Raw genomic sequence first — 16,830 nt, 5'->3', positions numbered from 1 at the left:
GGGTTAGAAGTCATGACACACACACACACCTACAGTGTGGAGATGTCCTGTACTGTATTTAAGAGTGGTTTAATTTAGTACAAACTCACATTCCAAACAGAAAGGTTGGTGGTATACATCCATATCAGCCCTTCTCTGAAGCACCATCAGGAAAAGGGGTGATGAGACTGGGAGAGTGGACTGTTAACCTCCAGCTCAAAACCACAGGTCCCCTCCCCCCCCCCCCCCCCCCCCCTTACCTACCCCCGTCTCCAGGTGTGGCTCTGCCACACCCCAGCCCCACCCCCCACCCCTCCCTTGAAGCACACTCCGGTTAACCCCGCTCCCCCCACCAGAGCTACACGACACTAGTGCTCCTGCAAGATGAAACCTTGACCAGCTAGCAGCCAAGCCAAACAAGAGCATTTTTAATTTTTTTTCTGCCTCCATCCCAAATTGTCACATATCGTGTGTGTTTGTGTGTGCTTATGTGTACATCGATGTCTCCCATCAACAGAGAGGTTTCCGGAAACCCTCTCTTTGCTTGTGAAGTGAGGTTTTTTGCAGAAAAACGCAATTATGCTGCTGAGAAAAATGGCTTTGCACCATCTTCTGGGGGCACACACATTCTTCCTGACAAACAAAATAAACGTTTTGCAACAACCCCACTGAGTGAAGCAAACAGCAGCATAGCATATGACACACTCAAAACCCCAACCTTGGATTTCCGTACAAGTCACTGGGGATTGGCATGACAACCTCAGTCCTCTATTACCAGATTTAAGAAAAATTGAGGGAATTGTGTGTGTTTGGGTGAGTGAGGGGGCGGGGGGGGGGGGGGGGCATGGAACACGATAAGCGTGTCTTTTTGAAATCCAAGGTAAAACTCAACCTGTTGTGTGGGGTTGGGTTGATAGCATGTTGGCAGTAGGGGATTAGGATGGCGAACGAGGGAGGAGAGAGGGAGAAGAGAGCGCTGTACTGAGCCTCGGAACACTGTTCAACCAGGGCCAAGCGGACGGCAGGGCATGCTAACCAGAGAGAGACAGACAAAGAGGAACAGGAATACAGAGGAACAGAGAGATAGAGAGACAGACAGAGGAAGGGGAAAACAGAGGAACAGAGAGATAGAAAGACAGACAGAGAGGAACAGGAATACAGAGGAACAGAGAGATAGAGAGACAGGGAAAGAAAGGCAGAGATAAAGCAGAGGCAACGCTCGTGTCACAACGCTAGCACGCCACGGCTTCCGGGCAAAACACAACCTAAACGAACACATACAGTATCTACAGTGGACCAGCCAGCCTACTTCCTGTGCCATCAGTCAGAACCGGTGGGGATTGGGGAGGAGGGGGAGGGGGTGAGGGGGATGCTTAGCCAGACACAGCTGGAACCAGTCTGCCTCCTTTTCATCCTGCTAGGTCCTGCTAGCAGGGGCTGAAACTGCTCCCCCACCATGTAGATAAATGTGTAATGTTGAGCAGCACGATCCCAGGCGCAGCACATTATCTGTACCCAATTTTCCAATATATGTTTTATTCTTTAGCAGACACATTATCTAAAGCGACATAATGCATGTGGAAAGTACAGAGGAAGATAAAAGATCAGAACAAATATACAATTCTGTCTAGACCCCTGGCATGTCCAATCACCTTAGCCTGCTGCACTTCAAATAGATTGGAAAAACAACATCTCAAGCAATGCCACATTAGCAAAGGGTACTGAATGAAATCAAGTGTGCGATGTACCCATATGATGTATAAAATAACATGGAAAATGTCTGGTAGCCCTAACCATGATCTCTCAACCAGATGTCTGTGTATGACCTACAAAGGAAATAGGAAACAGTTTAGTAATGGATGCTATTAGTACCGCAGCACATACGAATAGACATATTTGCCTTGGTTCATCAGGGCGCCATATTAGCTGCCTAACACGTCCGGCTGCCTCTGTCAGCCAAACAGCTGCTCTGCCGGTCTCTAACCAGCAGGTTAGGGTCCTCTGGAGAACCCAGGGTGGGGAAGGGGGGTCAGGGGTGGCCCCCCCAGCCCGCCAAAGAGCCTGCTTCACTTACTGGGCCTCTGACAGGGTCGTGGCTCCTCTCTGGAAGACACCCGTCTTAATTACCTCACGAGTCCTCAGGGATGTGCGGAGGCAGGAGAGTCTGAGGCTGGGGTTGATAGAGCTGAAACGTGCGCCTGGAAATGCCCGTAGACATGAGTGATGCCACAGGGTTAATCAAGTCTGCTAATTAGTCGTCTGCTGATGGTGATGCTACTGATAGCGTGAGACCTAAGCCTTGCTCACGTTAAGTCGAAGCAGTGTTCAAAACTTAACTAGCTGAATACGTTACTGTTCAAGAGGTAGAATTTTTTGCCAATGTTTATGACTGTAGCCTACAGGAGGGGCAGCGAAGACCCCTGCAAAGATTTGGGGTAAATCTGAGGTGTTTAGCACCTGGTCAATAATGCTAATTCTGACAGTTAACTGTCTGAGGAAAAAGCAGAGAGCTAAGGCAGAGAGCAGCTGCAGCCTACTTCAGTCAAAGAGAGCAGTCATAATTGACTTTGATTGGCCTCTGAACAAGAGCGAGAAATGGAGTGCGTTGTTAAACATTCAAGGAAAGCGTAAGGTGGATCATTGTGTAGCACAGGGAGGGGGGGGGAGGGAGGGAGGGAGGGGGGGAGGGAGGGAGGGAGGATATCTCTTTCTCCCCTCTCTGCAGCTCGTTGGGGAGTGAGCAGGGCTGGGGACTTCTCTGTGCTGTCACAGGATTTAGCTGCCGTCGTCTGCTGCCCAAACAGACAGCCAAGCAGACAATAGATTCACTTCACTTCAACTGTGAAACCCCTGGCCTTGGAACCATGGAATACAACAACATATTTCTTCTTGGGGTTTTTTGTAAGTGGTTGTTCTCAGTTTCACTTTATGGAGTAGAACTTATGTTCTTTTTAAGTCAAATGAAAGGCGTACAATTTAATTTTTTTGGGGGAGCTGATTTTTTAAGGTGGTGCTTTCTTTTGGTTTGTCAGCTGCAATGTTTTCCTGCTTTCATCTCAGAAAATCAATTGGGAGTGATCAAAGTGGCTTTGTTGGATTTTGATTAATTTCTAATTAGGGTTTAGGAAATGCAGAGCTGGGGTGTTTGATAACAGCACCCTCAGTTGTGTCAAAGGGATGCTGTCACTCTCGCTAGGCTTTATCGTGCTGGTGGCCAGCACTCTGCTCTGGCTTTCATTCTGCTTTGGATGAAAGACCTGCCTGTGGGTAACACATGTGGATAGGTGGTCATGAGCACACACACACACACACGCATAACAGGCAGACTGGTTCTGTCCTCACAAGCTTACGTGAACATCCTCGTTATTTCTTTTTGACATTTTACTTGAACGCACGCACACACAAACACATGCGCAGGCACCCAAGCACAGGTATCAAGAAACAAACATTTCTGGTGGCAGATGTCACCTTTTCAAATATCATCTGTTGTTGACGTGTCATTTTACCAAGTGACTCGCCGAGTTATTAGATCTCTCCTTCCTCAAACGGTGCAACAGCCTAGGAGCTGGTGATGCCGTGCAACAGCAGCTGCCACCGAACACTTCCTGCCCCCTTGCTGGTTCTCTGGATGTCTCTGTGACACTACGACACTCTCAAATCAATCAACGAACGCATGCTAGATGCTTCACAGGGAGCGTGAGAGCGAAAGAGACGGCAGCAAACAAACATGGGATGACTTTCAAAGTCAAACTAAATGCCTCCCGATGACCCTAATTGGCTGCCAACTCTTCAGGCACTGGTCCTCGGTCCTTCTGATGTTCAGGCTGGAGCGGCTTGTCCACCAATATTATTACTCCCTCCCCCTCCCCCCCCTCCCCCCCCCCCCCCTCTCTCCCTCTCCCTCTCTCTCTCATGTGTCAGAGTATTCTGTCCAGAGGACACTGTTAGATGGGTGGGGGGGGGGGGGGGTGGGGGGGTCTGGCTGCTCTCTGTGGGACGTCTGACTCATGTGACAGCAGAACAAAGTCTCTGTAGCTGTGCAACACACGGCACAAGGACACCATGGTCCTCTCTGATGTGGCCCTCTGACAGGCAGGACGGGAGCAGCAGGGACACACAGCACGCAGACGGGGAGCTCACACACCAAACACACCAAACACACCAAACACAGGGGTCACATGGCTGAGCGCTTAGGGAATCGGCCTATTCATCAGAAGGTTTCTGGTTCGATTGACCAACATGACGTTGTGTCCTTGGGCAAGGCACTTAACCCTACTTGCCTCGGGGAATGTCCCTTTACTTACTGTAAGTCGCTCTGGATAAGAATGGCTGTTAAATGACTAAATGTAAATGTAAACACAAGCTGAGACAACGCGCTTACATAAAAGGCACAAACAGACATACAAATGGAGAGAGCACACCATATGACAAATAAAAAGACAGGACTCCATTGAAGGCCTGCAGAAGAGTCCATTAAGCAGGAATGACATTCATTAGTATCCGCATGCCTTCTTAAGTCAGCTGTGGAAGCACTCAAGCCTCAGCTCAGGCTCTTTGATCCCAGCAAGGAATCCTCTCCTGTGAGCACCATGGGTCTTCAAACTTCCCCCAACCAGCCAATCACTGGCTTTTAACTTCTGCTGGCCCCTGCCTGGCCCACCCACACCCCTGCATTACCGCCTCTTGCGTCACCGGCGCCTGGGTCTTCTTCTTCGATGCTGTTGGTTGACTTGACCAGACTTGACTTGACCAGAGTTAAACAGAGAGGGAAAGAAAGTCTCGTTTCCCGGCACTGTTCCGCTGCCGCTCCGGACTCTGGCGTCCGTCTCATCGCTACAACTCTTGTCATTTGATATTTTTCATGCCATCTCAGCTGTGTTTTGCCCGTGCCATTCTGCAAAGTTGCTTGGGCAGCTCATGTCGATGTGCAGGGGTACACTGTCAGACTGCTGTTCATGTCAAGTCATCATCGATGATTGGCTCTTTGTCAATAAGCTTTTGGCCCACAGCGCTGATGGCACACACACTTCCAAACCATGACCACACACAGTTCCAATCCACAACCACAAACACATTTAAGGTACACCTTCTACTGTAAGTGAAAGAGGGGTATTGATTCGTACATCTTAGCCCGGGCCACTTCTTACTGATCCAGACTTGGCCGGCACGCTATGAACCAGCCTCAGGGAGCTGTTACCTACGGTGACAGGCATGTTCTTGCTGTGCCACGCTCCGGTGGATGCTGAGACTGCTGTGTTGTTGTTTTGTTTACCTGGCTTCCTGTCGATACAGAATCACTGGGAGAAAGTCCGGGAGAGAGAATGAAAGCGAAAGACAGAAAGAGGGACCTAATTTTACCCTATGAAGAAGAACATTGCTTCTTGGATCTTTTCACTTAGCATTGTGATTCAGAGACACATCCTGATAGATTTAGTCCCATTCTGACTTAGAATACTTAGAAAATACTTGTAAATATGGTACGCGTTGATACAAAAACAGGCACACATTGAACCATTTTTAACATGGACCAAATGACTCCCTTGCCTAGCAGCTGACACTATGTCTGGACTCGCTGGAACAGCAATCTGCTGGAAGCTATCCTGAAGGGCCCTGTCCTACCCTCCAACTCCACCCGCCGACAGCAGCCTGTCACTGGGTAGAAGCAGCCATGCTATCCCTCCCCCCTTTCTCCACACTGCTTCGTCCCTGCTGCCTGTCTCTATTATCGCAGCAGAGGCTCAATTAGTTGTGGTCCAGCCCGATTGTGTGGGCCCCCATCACAGTCAGATCCCTCCTCTACGTTCATTGGCTCATTTAAATAATGGATGTGTAATTGTTGAGGCTGGTAATTATGAATCTGTGGTGACCTGGTGCAGGGACAGAGCCCTGTCACAGCACGGGGGGAGAGGGGGACTCTGAGCAAGCTGGAGGGTAGGGAGGGATGAGTCTGAATGCAAAGCCAGTGTCTCAGAGTGTGTGTGTGTGTGTGTGTGTGTGCATATGTGCATTTGAGTCCTCAAGGTGCCTCAATTGAATTCTTTGTCAGTTACAACGATCAAATCCTTCACCAAATGTTTGACCTCTTTGATGCTACCGCCAATTACCAAAGGAGTGTAATTGGGGAACGACGTATAATTGGAGGGTGTGGAGCAAAAATAAGTGCTGCTGCTTCATGGCACAAGTGTGCTCATTTGAACAAGGAGCAGACATGAAAAGGCCAACAGTGCCATGTGGGTTCCACCCTGATGAGGAGCGCATTGACCTTCACTGAAGAAGAGGCGCCGTCGTTAGACGCTGTCACTCTCCCACGACAGGAGAGTGGGAGCTGGCTACCCTGCGTCGTCTCGATGAGTTGACTTGGTCTACTGCCTTTGTACATGCCACACACGTGTCCAAAGGCACATGGGCACAGAGGAGAGGCCTTGAGATCATAGAGAGGACTTGGTCTGAGGGCTTGGGAAGCAGACAATCCACAGCTGCCTGCTTCCTCGTGAAATCAGTCACTGGAAATGGTCGACTGAGAAGACCACAATCGATAGGGCGACACTGCTGCCCACTGGGCAAGGAAGAGAGGGGAAGAAAGAGTTGGGAAGAGGGATGCACAGGAAATAAGATAGTAGAAAATGAAGTGGAGGGAGAGACAGACAGAGACAGAGACTTTGACAACCTTTTTTTCCAAAATACTTTAACCTTTTGGAACTTTTTGTCAAAACTATTTTTGAAATCGCGAAACAAACAAGACAAAAGTGTATTCTACTGTGTATGTATTCACATTGAAATTCAGACATTGATTTGAGCCCCATGACTGTATGGATGAATTAAAAAGTGTTGCAAATAACCTAGACCCATGTTAGAATGTCAAAATGCAAAAACACAAGAATGTACACTTTGGGACAGGTCAAGTTCAGTTTGGGACAGTGAATTGTGCACTTCTGGCACTACTGGGACAGTGAGGAAGAAAGTTAGTGATCTTCCACAGATACCCTGCTAGAAAACGGCTACGAGATTTGAAAGCAAAGAACTCAGATTACAGAGAAGGTGAAAAGGCCAGGTACATTCTTAGAAGTAAACAAAACAAATGGGTGCTCTCTTGCCTAGCCAAAGACAAATTAGCTATGAGAGTGCGATTAACCTGGGCCACTGTTGGATAATTGCCCACATTCTTTCAGGCACTTCTAATTCCAGCACAGCAGTGTTGTGCATTGTAGCACCGTCATGGCCAGGCTATGAGACAGAGCGGAGCATTCTCCATATTGCTGTGAAATCAAAAGCCTTCAGGAAAAGACAGAATGATTTGATACTCGCCCATGCGGGGAGGTGGAGCAGCAACAGCTGTAGCCTAACGGCCGGTGCACGCTGTAAAAGAAAAACTGAGTAATGTGAGAAACCGTGAAAATGTAGAACTCCCTTGACCACGTGTGACACAGGCTTTCTCATTCAACGTACAATACACACAGCACATCACTGCAGGATGGAAGGGTTACTTCCTTAGGCTGAATGGGATCTGAACCACAATGTAGTGAGCACAAGGCACACAGCAGGAATAATGCCTTATCACAGTGAGCCACCAGGAGCTAATATGCGCTGTGCATGGCAGTAAACTGTCATCCAAACCCATTCTAATTGGAACTCTCACCCCCTTAGCAGTGAGAGATAGAGCCATGCACTCAGACCACCTGTCTGGTGACACAATACAGTGACCATATGTAATGGAGATGAACATACCCTATCAGAACAAGTGGAGAGCACGAGAGAGAGAGAGAGAGAGAGAGAGAGAGAGAGAGAGAGAGAGAGAGAGAGAGAGAGAGAGAGAGAGAGAGAAGAGAGAGAGAGAGAGAGAGAGAGAGAGAGAGAGAGAGAGAGAGAGAGAGAGAAAGAGAGAGATGTTTGCCAATTAGCCTAGAGTATGGCGGAACACTTCTGACATCCAAGATCGTGGAGTTAAAAACCTAATGTTGCAGAAAAATATCAGCATGACATAATGGGCTATTGATTGGGCATAGGAAAAGTAAACAAGAAGGTCTCAAATAATTATGACTCGTTGCAAAGTTGCTTGCCCGGACTCCCGCCCGCTCTGTGTTGTCATTTATTAGCCAAGCAACAGCTACCCCCCATTAACGTTGGAGGGAATATTAAGATGGATTTCACGGAAGCCAGAGAGCCGCAGAGTGTAGTTGAGCAGAACACTGTGACAAAGACAGGAAGTGCATATTTAGGAGCTCTGCCGTTTGTCAAGATTATTCTTTTTAAACATGGCTGTTTTCTTTCCAAAAGGCAGAGTATGTCCTAATGCTGACCCGACCATGGGTAGTCATTGGCTGGGGATGGGCAAAGGGGCTGTCCCTAAGAGATACTCTGGGCCAGGCTGATAGTGGAGAAGTGAGGGACTGATTTGAAGCCATGGGGAGGGAAGGTAGACTGGGGATGCCTGACTTACAGAGAAAGACTCCAAACTTTTAGGAGCAGGCCACTTGACCATTTCACTCCATTGGTTTTGATTGGTTCTGCACTGGCGTAATCTCTCCCTGTTCTGAAGTCTCTCCTTCCTGGTTTTGCATAAAGGCCCAGCTGCAGCAAAATGATTAATTTTTGTTCAAATGTGAATACTGGACAGAAGGAAGGGTACAATATACGGCCCCCTCTGGTCTCTGAAAAGCAGTGATGTGGTCTGAAGGAACAAATGAAGGTTATGGTATTCAGAAGACTTCTACCTTCACCCTCATCTGCGGTGTGCGCTTACAGCCATCGTGTGGATGCCAGTGTGTGTCTGTCTGCCCTCTCTCCACGCCAGCCTCTTCCAAGTCGGTCAAACTGATGGCCTGGGTTCTCCTGTCTCCTGTATGCTGTGTCAAGTCATTACAGCATACCAAGTCATTAGCTGATGGTGCAGCCTTCCATTACGGCCGGGCGGGAGTGTGTGCGGGCGATTGTGTGTGTGTGAGGGTGTGTGGGTGTTTCAACAGAGCATCCCCATGTTACAACAGAGGAAGAGCGAAGAGAGACATATGTGTTTTATCATGGACGTTTCTTTCTTTAAACTTTGGCTCTTAATGCATCTTGTCTTTTAACTGACTGAGATAAGACACAACTAAACAAAACAATATTTGCATGCATGTAAACTATTTAATGTGTATATGTGTATATATACACATATATAAATATATAAATAATCTTTGAAATCTTGAACTATTTCAACTCCCTGTGTTTGTTTATATACTGTAGGTATCTAAACTGAGAGACAACTCTCCCCTTTTCTTTAGACAAGGAATGCAGTCTTGATGGAGTCTAACCAATTGGAACCAGTTAGCGTTATCGATGTATTTGTAATCTAAGCATCCATTTTTTGTCTGTTTTGTAGGACTGCCTTTGGGCAGTGAACTGATATTGCACTACGGCTGTGAACCTTCTCTCAATGCATGAATAAACTTGGAATGATATTACTATTACATCCTGTAACTCAAGACCATTATTGAACCCAGCAGTATGAACAGTATATAACATAGATGGTCAATTTTCCATTTAGAATGTAAAAAGTGGAATGGATTTCAACAGAACGGTTTCTATTAAGTACAGGATGAAAACAATGTTGCTGCTAATAAAGGGCCTAATGCCAAAGTCGGTTGCTGAAACCAGAGAAGAGAACCCCCACCCCCCTTTACTGATCCTCGGTCACACTGAACACAAGTTCCCTCAACCTCGCCGGCCAATTAAGAACCATTTCACAGGACACTGAGCAGGGCAGGGCATGCTAGTCACTCAGATGACCGCACTCTCCGTAAGAGACCGTCCAAACTGAGACAGAAATTAGACAGTGCAGAGGAAAACCAGGAGAAGAGAGGGAGAGAGGGAGGGAGGGAGGGAGGGAGCGTGTGATGGGGCATGTTTAGTGTCGTGTTAGCAACGGTCACAGCTCGCTGTCCTCCGGGCATTAAGGAGCAGGAGACGACAGGGTTAGGGTACAACGTCCCTCGACACGGGAGTCTAGGAGCATACAACGTCATGAGGGGAATACCACATCAGCCACCATCTGTGGGCCGCACTGGGACAAACACTATCTGTATGCAGACTGGACAGTCAGCCTCCAAATGAGCGTAGTAAAGTACATCAGGGAGGAAGTCTGGTCAGATTGCCTGTGTAAGGACAGAAGAAGACTGAAGATGTGTACGTTTACCGAGCGTCAAATGATCAAAACAGCGACGTGGAGGGTTATTCTAGTGTACAAGACCACTCCATGATCACAAGACCATGGCATTTTAGACAATAACTAGTGGGTGGGTTGATCCCGGCAATTTAATCTTCCCATAACAGATGGCCAAATTGAAAACATAAGTTTATACATGAGTATAGTAAATACATATATACATGCCGCATGTGTACATGCTGGACTAAAGATATTGTATTATTATTATGTATTTGTTTCAAACACATAATAATAATGGTAGAGTAGCAAATAAAATGATAGGGATGCTGTTTCTGAAGAATGATAATTGCAGCATTCGTTGTGAACACACGGGGCACATGAGTTATGTATCATCCTGTGTTCCAGCCCCCCACCTCCTCCTTCCAAACACACACACACACACAAACACACACCCTTCTTCTCATGCACCAGCTCTGCTCCAGTTTGTCAGCCGGAGGGATGGTGAGAATCTAGAACACCCCCCCCCCCCCCTCCGTCATTACAGGAATATTAATCTGTGGTGCTGAGGGAGCCGGATTCCAACAGCAACAAGGAGCAGAAACGGCAGATAGATGGCTTGTTTCAATTCATTAAACAGAAGGAGGGTTGGAGCAAACGGAAGGGGAAAGATTGAGAGTGAGAGCTAAAAAAAGGGATAGAAAATTAGAGAAAGCTAAAAAGAGAAAGAGAGCGAGACATAAAGAGGCATACCGAGAGAGAGAGAGGTTCCATTAAAGTCCCTAGTTAGGCCCACCCCCTTCTGAATGTGGAAATGTCTCAGACAGGAAAATGTTGAGAGAGAGGGAGGGAGGGAGGGAAAGAGAGAGAGTGAGTGAGCGAGCAAGGGAGAGAGAGAGAGTGCGGGGCTAGTCTGAATTGTGAGTGGCTTACGACACTCAGTGAACAGAAGGTGCTTCTGCACGCTCTGCCAGTGCACTAGTTTGCAGCGAGAGATCGAACGCTCCTCTCCCCCACGAGCTCACCGCCACCGCCGCCGCCAACCCCCCCCCTCTCCCTCCACCTCTCACTGCAGAGACACCGGACGGATCCCTCAGCCTGGACCAGCGGTGCTACGGAGCACACAGCCCTGGCAGAAGACACCTATAGGCACCCGAGACGTGACACCCGTGCACAGGACTGGGACTCATTACCACAGCCGCGGCAGACACTGAAGGAGGGATACCAGGCGAACTGAGAGAAAGAGAGAGAGAGAGGGAGGAGGAAGAGGAGGAGGAGGAGAGAGATGAAAAGAGAGAGAGAGGGACGACACATCCTCTCTTTCAGTGCATATTTTCTTTGAACACTGGTCACTGAGAGGTAACGACCTGGGTGATGGGATTCATGCCACGCAGGTCGGCAGCCGTTTCAAGGGACAGACGTTAGTTTGTGTTGACAGCAATTGTCTCTAACAAGAAAGGGGGTTGAAAAAAGATCAGGTTTTTTTTTTTTCTCCTCTGAGGATGCTTTTTTCCCCTTCTTCCTTTTCCTAGTCCTCTCCTCTGATCATCGCAGCAGCAGACTGTGGAGACTTGCTGTGGAGAGGACGGTACTCATGCATGCAGCCGAGGGAGCAAGCACTTCCTCGCGGCACGCTGAAAGCTACTTGGATTCCTTCTCTTTCTGGCTCTTTCACTCGCGGAGAACTAAGACATTGTAAGGCTGCCAAGGATCTGGTGTCCGCTGAAAAGGGAGAAGGGAGGGGGGAGCGAACTTCGACCACACTGGGGTTTTAGATTCCCACATAATTAGTATTTGGGGGGCACAAAGGAAGACGTTGAATAGGGTTGTCAGCCTCTGGATGGCGGGTGAGTAGGAATCCTTTCATATGCGATCGCTGTGTGAAGAAAGCTTTTTTTTTTACCCCCTCTGGTCTCCTCTTGCTCCCTGAGATCTAACATGAGCAAAGTGACTTGCTCTTTATCCTCCTGCGTTTTCTTTTTGACGAGACCGGATTCCCGATTCCATAAGTAAATACCTTTGAAAACCCCGTCCCTGCTCCCCCTCCCCCCCGCCCCCATCACTCAAACGCCTTTCTCGATACAAAAAAATCGGAAAAGGCCAAGCGAAACAATTGAGTGTTTCACCCTGGGAGACTTTACAAATTATCATGTGAAACATGACAAAATAATATCCGGATCTATTCAATGGACATTTTCTCTGCGTCATCACTGGATATTCATGCTAATGGATTTCCTCCTGATTGGTTTGTACTTGAAGTGGCCCCTGAGAAAGCCCCCTGGCTTGATACTGTGCTCTCTGGGGATCTTTCTCAAAATGGCCCCCCTGGTGGAGGGGGTCTGTCCCAGGCTGTGCCGGTGCGACAGCAAGCTGCTGTACTGCGAGGGCCTCAACCTGACGGACATCCCCCGCAACCTGAGCAGCGCCATGGGCCTGTCGATGCGCGAGAACAACCTGACTGAGCTTCGCGAAGGCCAGTTCGCTGGCCTGTCACAGCTCACCTGGCTCTACCTGGATCATAACAACATCGACATGGTGGAGGAGGGCGCCTTCGACCGCCTCAGGCGGGTCAAGGAGCTGGACCTGAGCAACAATCGCATCGAGAGCATGCCCAATGGTACATTCAGGCCCCTCCCCAACCTGCGCATGCTGGACCTGTCCTACAACAGGCTGCAGGCCCTGGAGCCAGACCTGTTCCATGGCCTGAGGAAGCTCACCAATTTGCAGTTGCGCTACAACGCCCTGAAATTTGTGCCCGTGCGGATCTTTCAGGACTGTCGGAGCTTACAGTTCTTGGACCTGGGCTACAACCAGCTCCAGAGCTTGGCCAGGAACTCCTTCGCCGGGCTCTTCAAGCTGACAGAGCTACATCTGGAGCACAACGAGCTGGTCAAAGTCAACCTGGCCCACTTTCCACGGCTCATCTCCCTGAGGACTCTGTACATGCGCAACAACCGGGCCACCATCGTGGTCAGCACCCTGGACTGGACCTGGCACTTCCTGGAGAAGATCGACCTGTCGGCCAACGAGATCGAATACATCGAGCCTCACGTTTTCGAGAGCGTGCCCAACCTCAAGATCCTCAACCTGGACTCCAACAAGCTGTCGTCGGTGGACCAGCGCATCCTGGACTCGTGGGCGTCCCTGTCCGGCATCACCCTGGCGGGGAACGAGTGGGAGTGCAGCCGCAATGTTTGCGCCCTGGCCTCCTGGCTGAGCGCCTTCCGGGGCCAGCGGGACAGCTCGCTGCTGTGCTCCAGCCCGGACATCGCCCAGGGCGAGGACGTGCTCGACGCCGTCTACGCCTTCCAGCTGTGCGAGGACCCGCCGCTGGACGTGACCACGGCCGGCATGTACGCCACCACGCGAGCCAGGGCCCGCGGCGGGGGCTCCTCGGTGTTCCTGGGCCTGGCCACGGCCAACCCGTACGACCTGCAGGCCGAGGGCGGCGAGGTGGCCACCGGTTCCTTCACGGTGACCATGAGCCACGATGACTTGGAGAGCACCATGCAGATCCACAAGGTGGTGACGGGCACCATGGCGCTCATCTTCTCCTTCCTCATCGTGGTCCTCATGCTGTACGTGGCCTGGAAGTGCTTTCCGGCCGGGGTGAGGCAGCTCCGCCAGTGCTTCAGCAGCCAGCGCCGCAAGCAGAAGCAGAAGCAGAGCATGCAGCAGATGGCCACCATGTCCACGCCGGAGTACTACGTCGACTACAAGCCCAATCACATCGAGGGCGCCCTGGTCATCATCAATGAATACGGTTCCTGCACCTGCCAGCAGCAACCGTCGCGTGAGTGCGAGGTGTGATGCGTGACACCCCCTCTCCCCCCCCCCCTCCCCTCCTATCCCGTCCATCCAGAGTGTGTGTTTACGTGTGCTCCCGTGGATATAGAGCGCCTGTCTTTGGATATATTTGGCAAGTTGTTAATGAGACTGTCGGATTGACAAAGGGATCATTGGACACTGTTCACGCTGCGTCTCACTGTGCTGCTTGCCTCTGCAAAGAAGGAGGGGGACTAAGAGGAGGGGAGGGAGGGAGGGAGGGAGGGAGGGAGGGAGAAGACTTGAAACACTGGATTTACTGCTGAATTAAAGGGGCCTGGAGGACTCAACGGGAACCTGTCTCTATGGGGACCTAGGTCTATGGTGACTCTTGGACCTGTTGACTTTGTTCAGAAACACCAAGAGGAATATGATACTATCACAGAGGCTTCTCTCTCTAACCACCAGTGGATATTTGAGCTTTAATGTGTCTTTCTACTTCAGGCTAGTCTGATATTGTTCTACGGAAAGACTATTGTGGACACACTGCGAAAATACCCAATTTTTACTGTGGTAAACGACAAAGGTCAAACGACAATATTGGTGGGGGAAAAGAAAAAAATATGATTACGTTGGATTTAAAACATTTAAAAAGATAATAAGTCTGTGTAAAATATGTTTAAAAAGCAGAAATGCAAGAGTGGAGAAAAAAATGATGCAAAATGCTATCCTATTTCTTTTGTAAACTACAAAAAAAAACAATGTTTAAATAAATGAATTGCTATTCACAGTTAAGAGCTCCGTGTGTATAAAAGGAAGAAAGAAATCCCTGGACAGACATGGAACAGTAAGGTTTGAATTTTTGGTGCCAGTAGAGGAGCAAACATTTGTCTGCCTGCGTGCCTCTGCAGTGTCTCTCACAAAACAATATATAAAAGGGGGTCAGAGGAATAGCTTACTCTCATTAAAGTTAATTCCCCTCCAAATCGTAATTTCAGATCCCTCCCCTCTATTTTGATTGCCATGTAGGCTGGGTATTCATTGACTCACTGCGCTGGCTCGTTATGTATGTTGTGGTTGCTTTTCCTCCTGCTCCCCCTCCCCCAACTCACTCTCCTCCCCTGCGTTCTCTCCCTGAATAGATTCAATTGATCTCATGCTATTTAATAGGATGGCTTCTGTTCACTTGATCAAATCATCATTTGTGTGCCATTCCGAATAAACAATCAATGCAGAGGGTTAAGCGATTGGAAGCCAACCCCAACACCCCCCCTCCCCTCCCCCCCTTCCTCAACCCCCGCTGCTGTCACCAGCCCTTCGGCTGTCACGCAAGAACTCTGCCTCTCTTTTCACCAAGCAACATGTATCCGAAATGCCTTAGCCCTGCACATTCGAATCACAAAACTGAACTAGACTGGGTGAAGAATTGATACACAGGCTTTTTCATTCTTAAAGAGACAGCTGCGCGTACGGCTGTTCCCTCACTGTGTTTTTGCGTGTAATGTCTAACCTGATCTTTCAATACAAGGCTATTTTTGGGAAAACACATGCATAGTTTTACTCTGGTTGTTCATTGTGTGACTGAGCTTTCCTGCCCAGATGGTCGTGAGTGTGTGTGTGTCTCCTGCATCGTTCGACTTGTACGCACTGCTGGAGAGAGAGAAACGGAGAGAGAGAGGGGGGGGATAGAGGGATAAGCATAGAGGCTGCAGAAAGAAGGTGCAGGGTGCTCTCTAGTGTCTGGAGCAGCAGAGAAAGACGAGAGACAGAAAGAGAGAGAGAGAAAGAGAGACAGACAGACAGACAGAGAGAGAGAGAGAGAGAGAGGGAGAGGGAGAAAGGGAGAAAGGGAGACAAAAAGAGAGAGCGAGAGAGAGAGAGAGAGAGAGAGACAAACTGAAAGAAAATATGCTAAGCTCAGCCCTCAGGGCAACGTGTGTATGTGGGGGTGTAGGGGTACATTGTTTTTTAAGATTGTGTGTGTGGGTGTGTGCATGTAAACTATTAGTGCCCTATGTTACTACTAGGAACAAGGACATAAGCCATGTGCTACGGAGCTCTAGATGAGTCTAGGTGTTGTGTAGGAGTAGCACATCCTGTGCAGTCTTTCTGCTCATATGGGCAGACTGCTACAGCATCAGCTGCAACCTCAGTGCTCCAGTAATGCAGAATCTCACACATATAATCCCCCCCCCACACACACGCACACACACAAACAAACACATGTGCACAAAGGCTGGTGGTCACCCTGACCTCAAAGAAAGAAAAAAACTGAAGTAATTTCTCTAAAATGCCTGTTCTGTCTGATCTTACAATCACTCAACCTGGGACAAATGCTCTATAATCATTCACAGAGGGCCTTTTATGGGTGTGTGATGGAGGTCACTCAAAACACCCCCCCACAGTTCTGTCATGGGGGGTTCCATCACTCTAATGGGGGGTTCAGGATCCCCACAGCCCAACACTCTAATTGAACACTTTGTGAGTGTTTGTCTGGTTACAGGTGTAGGACTGGGACTCTGACTGACTAGAAAAGTCGAGCCAACCCTTCTTGATGGTGGTAACACGTACATCTAAATACACGAGGACTGTATTACACTGATGATGGGAATCCCCTTTGACAAGAAGCTTGTGGATGCTAAAAAGCAACCTGAAGGTTACTGAATTTGGGTAAGTTAGTGAATTTGGGAAGGGTAAAAAACACATGGTTTTGGGCGGGAAAATCTTAGCTGAAACAGCCCAGAGAGCCATACAACACGGCAACGGGAGTCACATGGTGGTGCATCACAGAACTAGCAAATGGAGAGTTGTGGCCACAACGCTGACAGAATATACTGTCAGTAGATGTTAGAGGAAGAACTTTCTCAGAGGGGAGAAAACAAATAGAAAACAAAAGCCAAGTTAGCCATTTGAGACTCGTCCTGATCTGTTACAGATTCATGATATGT

At 48.9% G+C, this 16,830-nt stretch overlaps 1 protein-coding gene across 1 annotated transcript; it reads left to right on the top strand.

The window, feature by feature from the left end:
• Nucleotides 1–11,009: 11,009 nt before the first annotated feature.
• Nucleotides 11,010–14,142, top strand: lrrtm1 (leucine rich repeat transmembrane neuronal 1). Its single transcript, XM_047045925.1, has one exon. It carries the CDS (start codon nucleotides 12,338–12,340, stop codon nucleotides 13,925–13,927), a length of 1,590 nt encoding a protein of 529 aa, XP_046901881.1. The 5' UTR covers nucleotides 11,010–12,337; the 3' UTR covers nucleotides 13,928–14,142.
• Nucleotides 14,143–16,830: the final 2,688 nt, after the last annotated feature.

Source organism: Hypomesus transpacificus, chromosome 22 (genome assembly GCF_021917145.1).
Source record: "Hypomesus transpacificus isolate Combined female chromosome 22, fHypTra1, whole genome shotgun sequence".
In the NCBI taxonomy this organism is placed as follows: domain Eukaryota; kingdom Metazoa; phylum Chordata; class Actinopteri; order Osmeriformes; family Osmeridae; genus Hypomesus; species Hypomesus transpacificus.
Note: the sequence above shows the minus strand (reverse complement) of the source record. Positions and strands in the feature narration are given on the sequence as shown.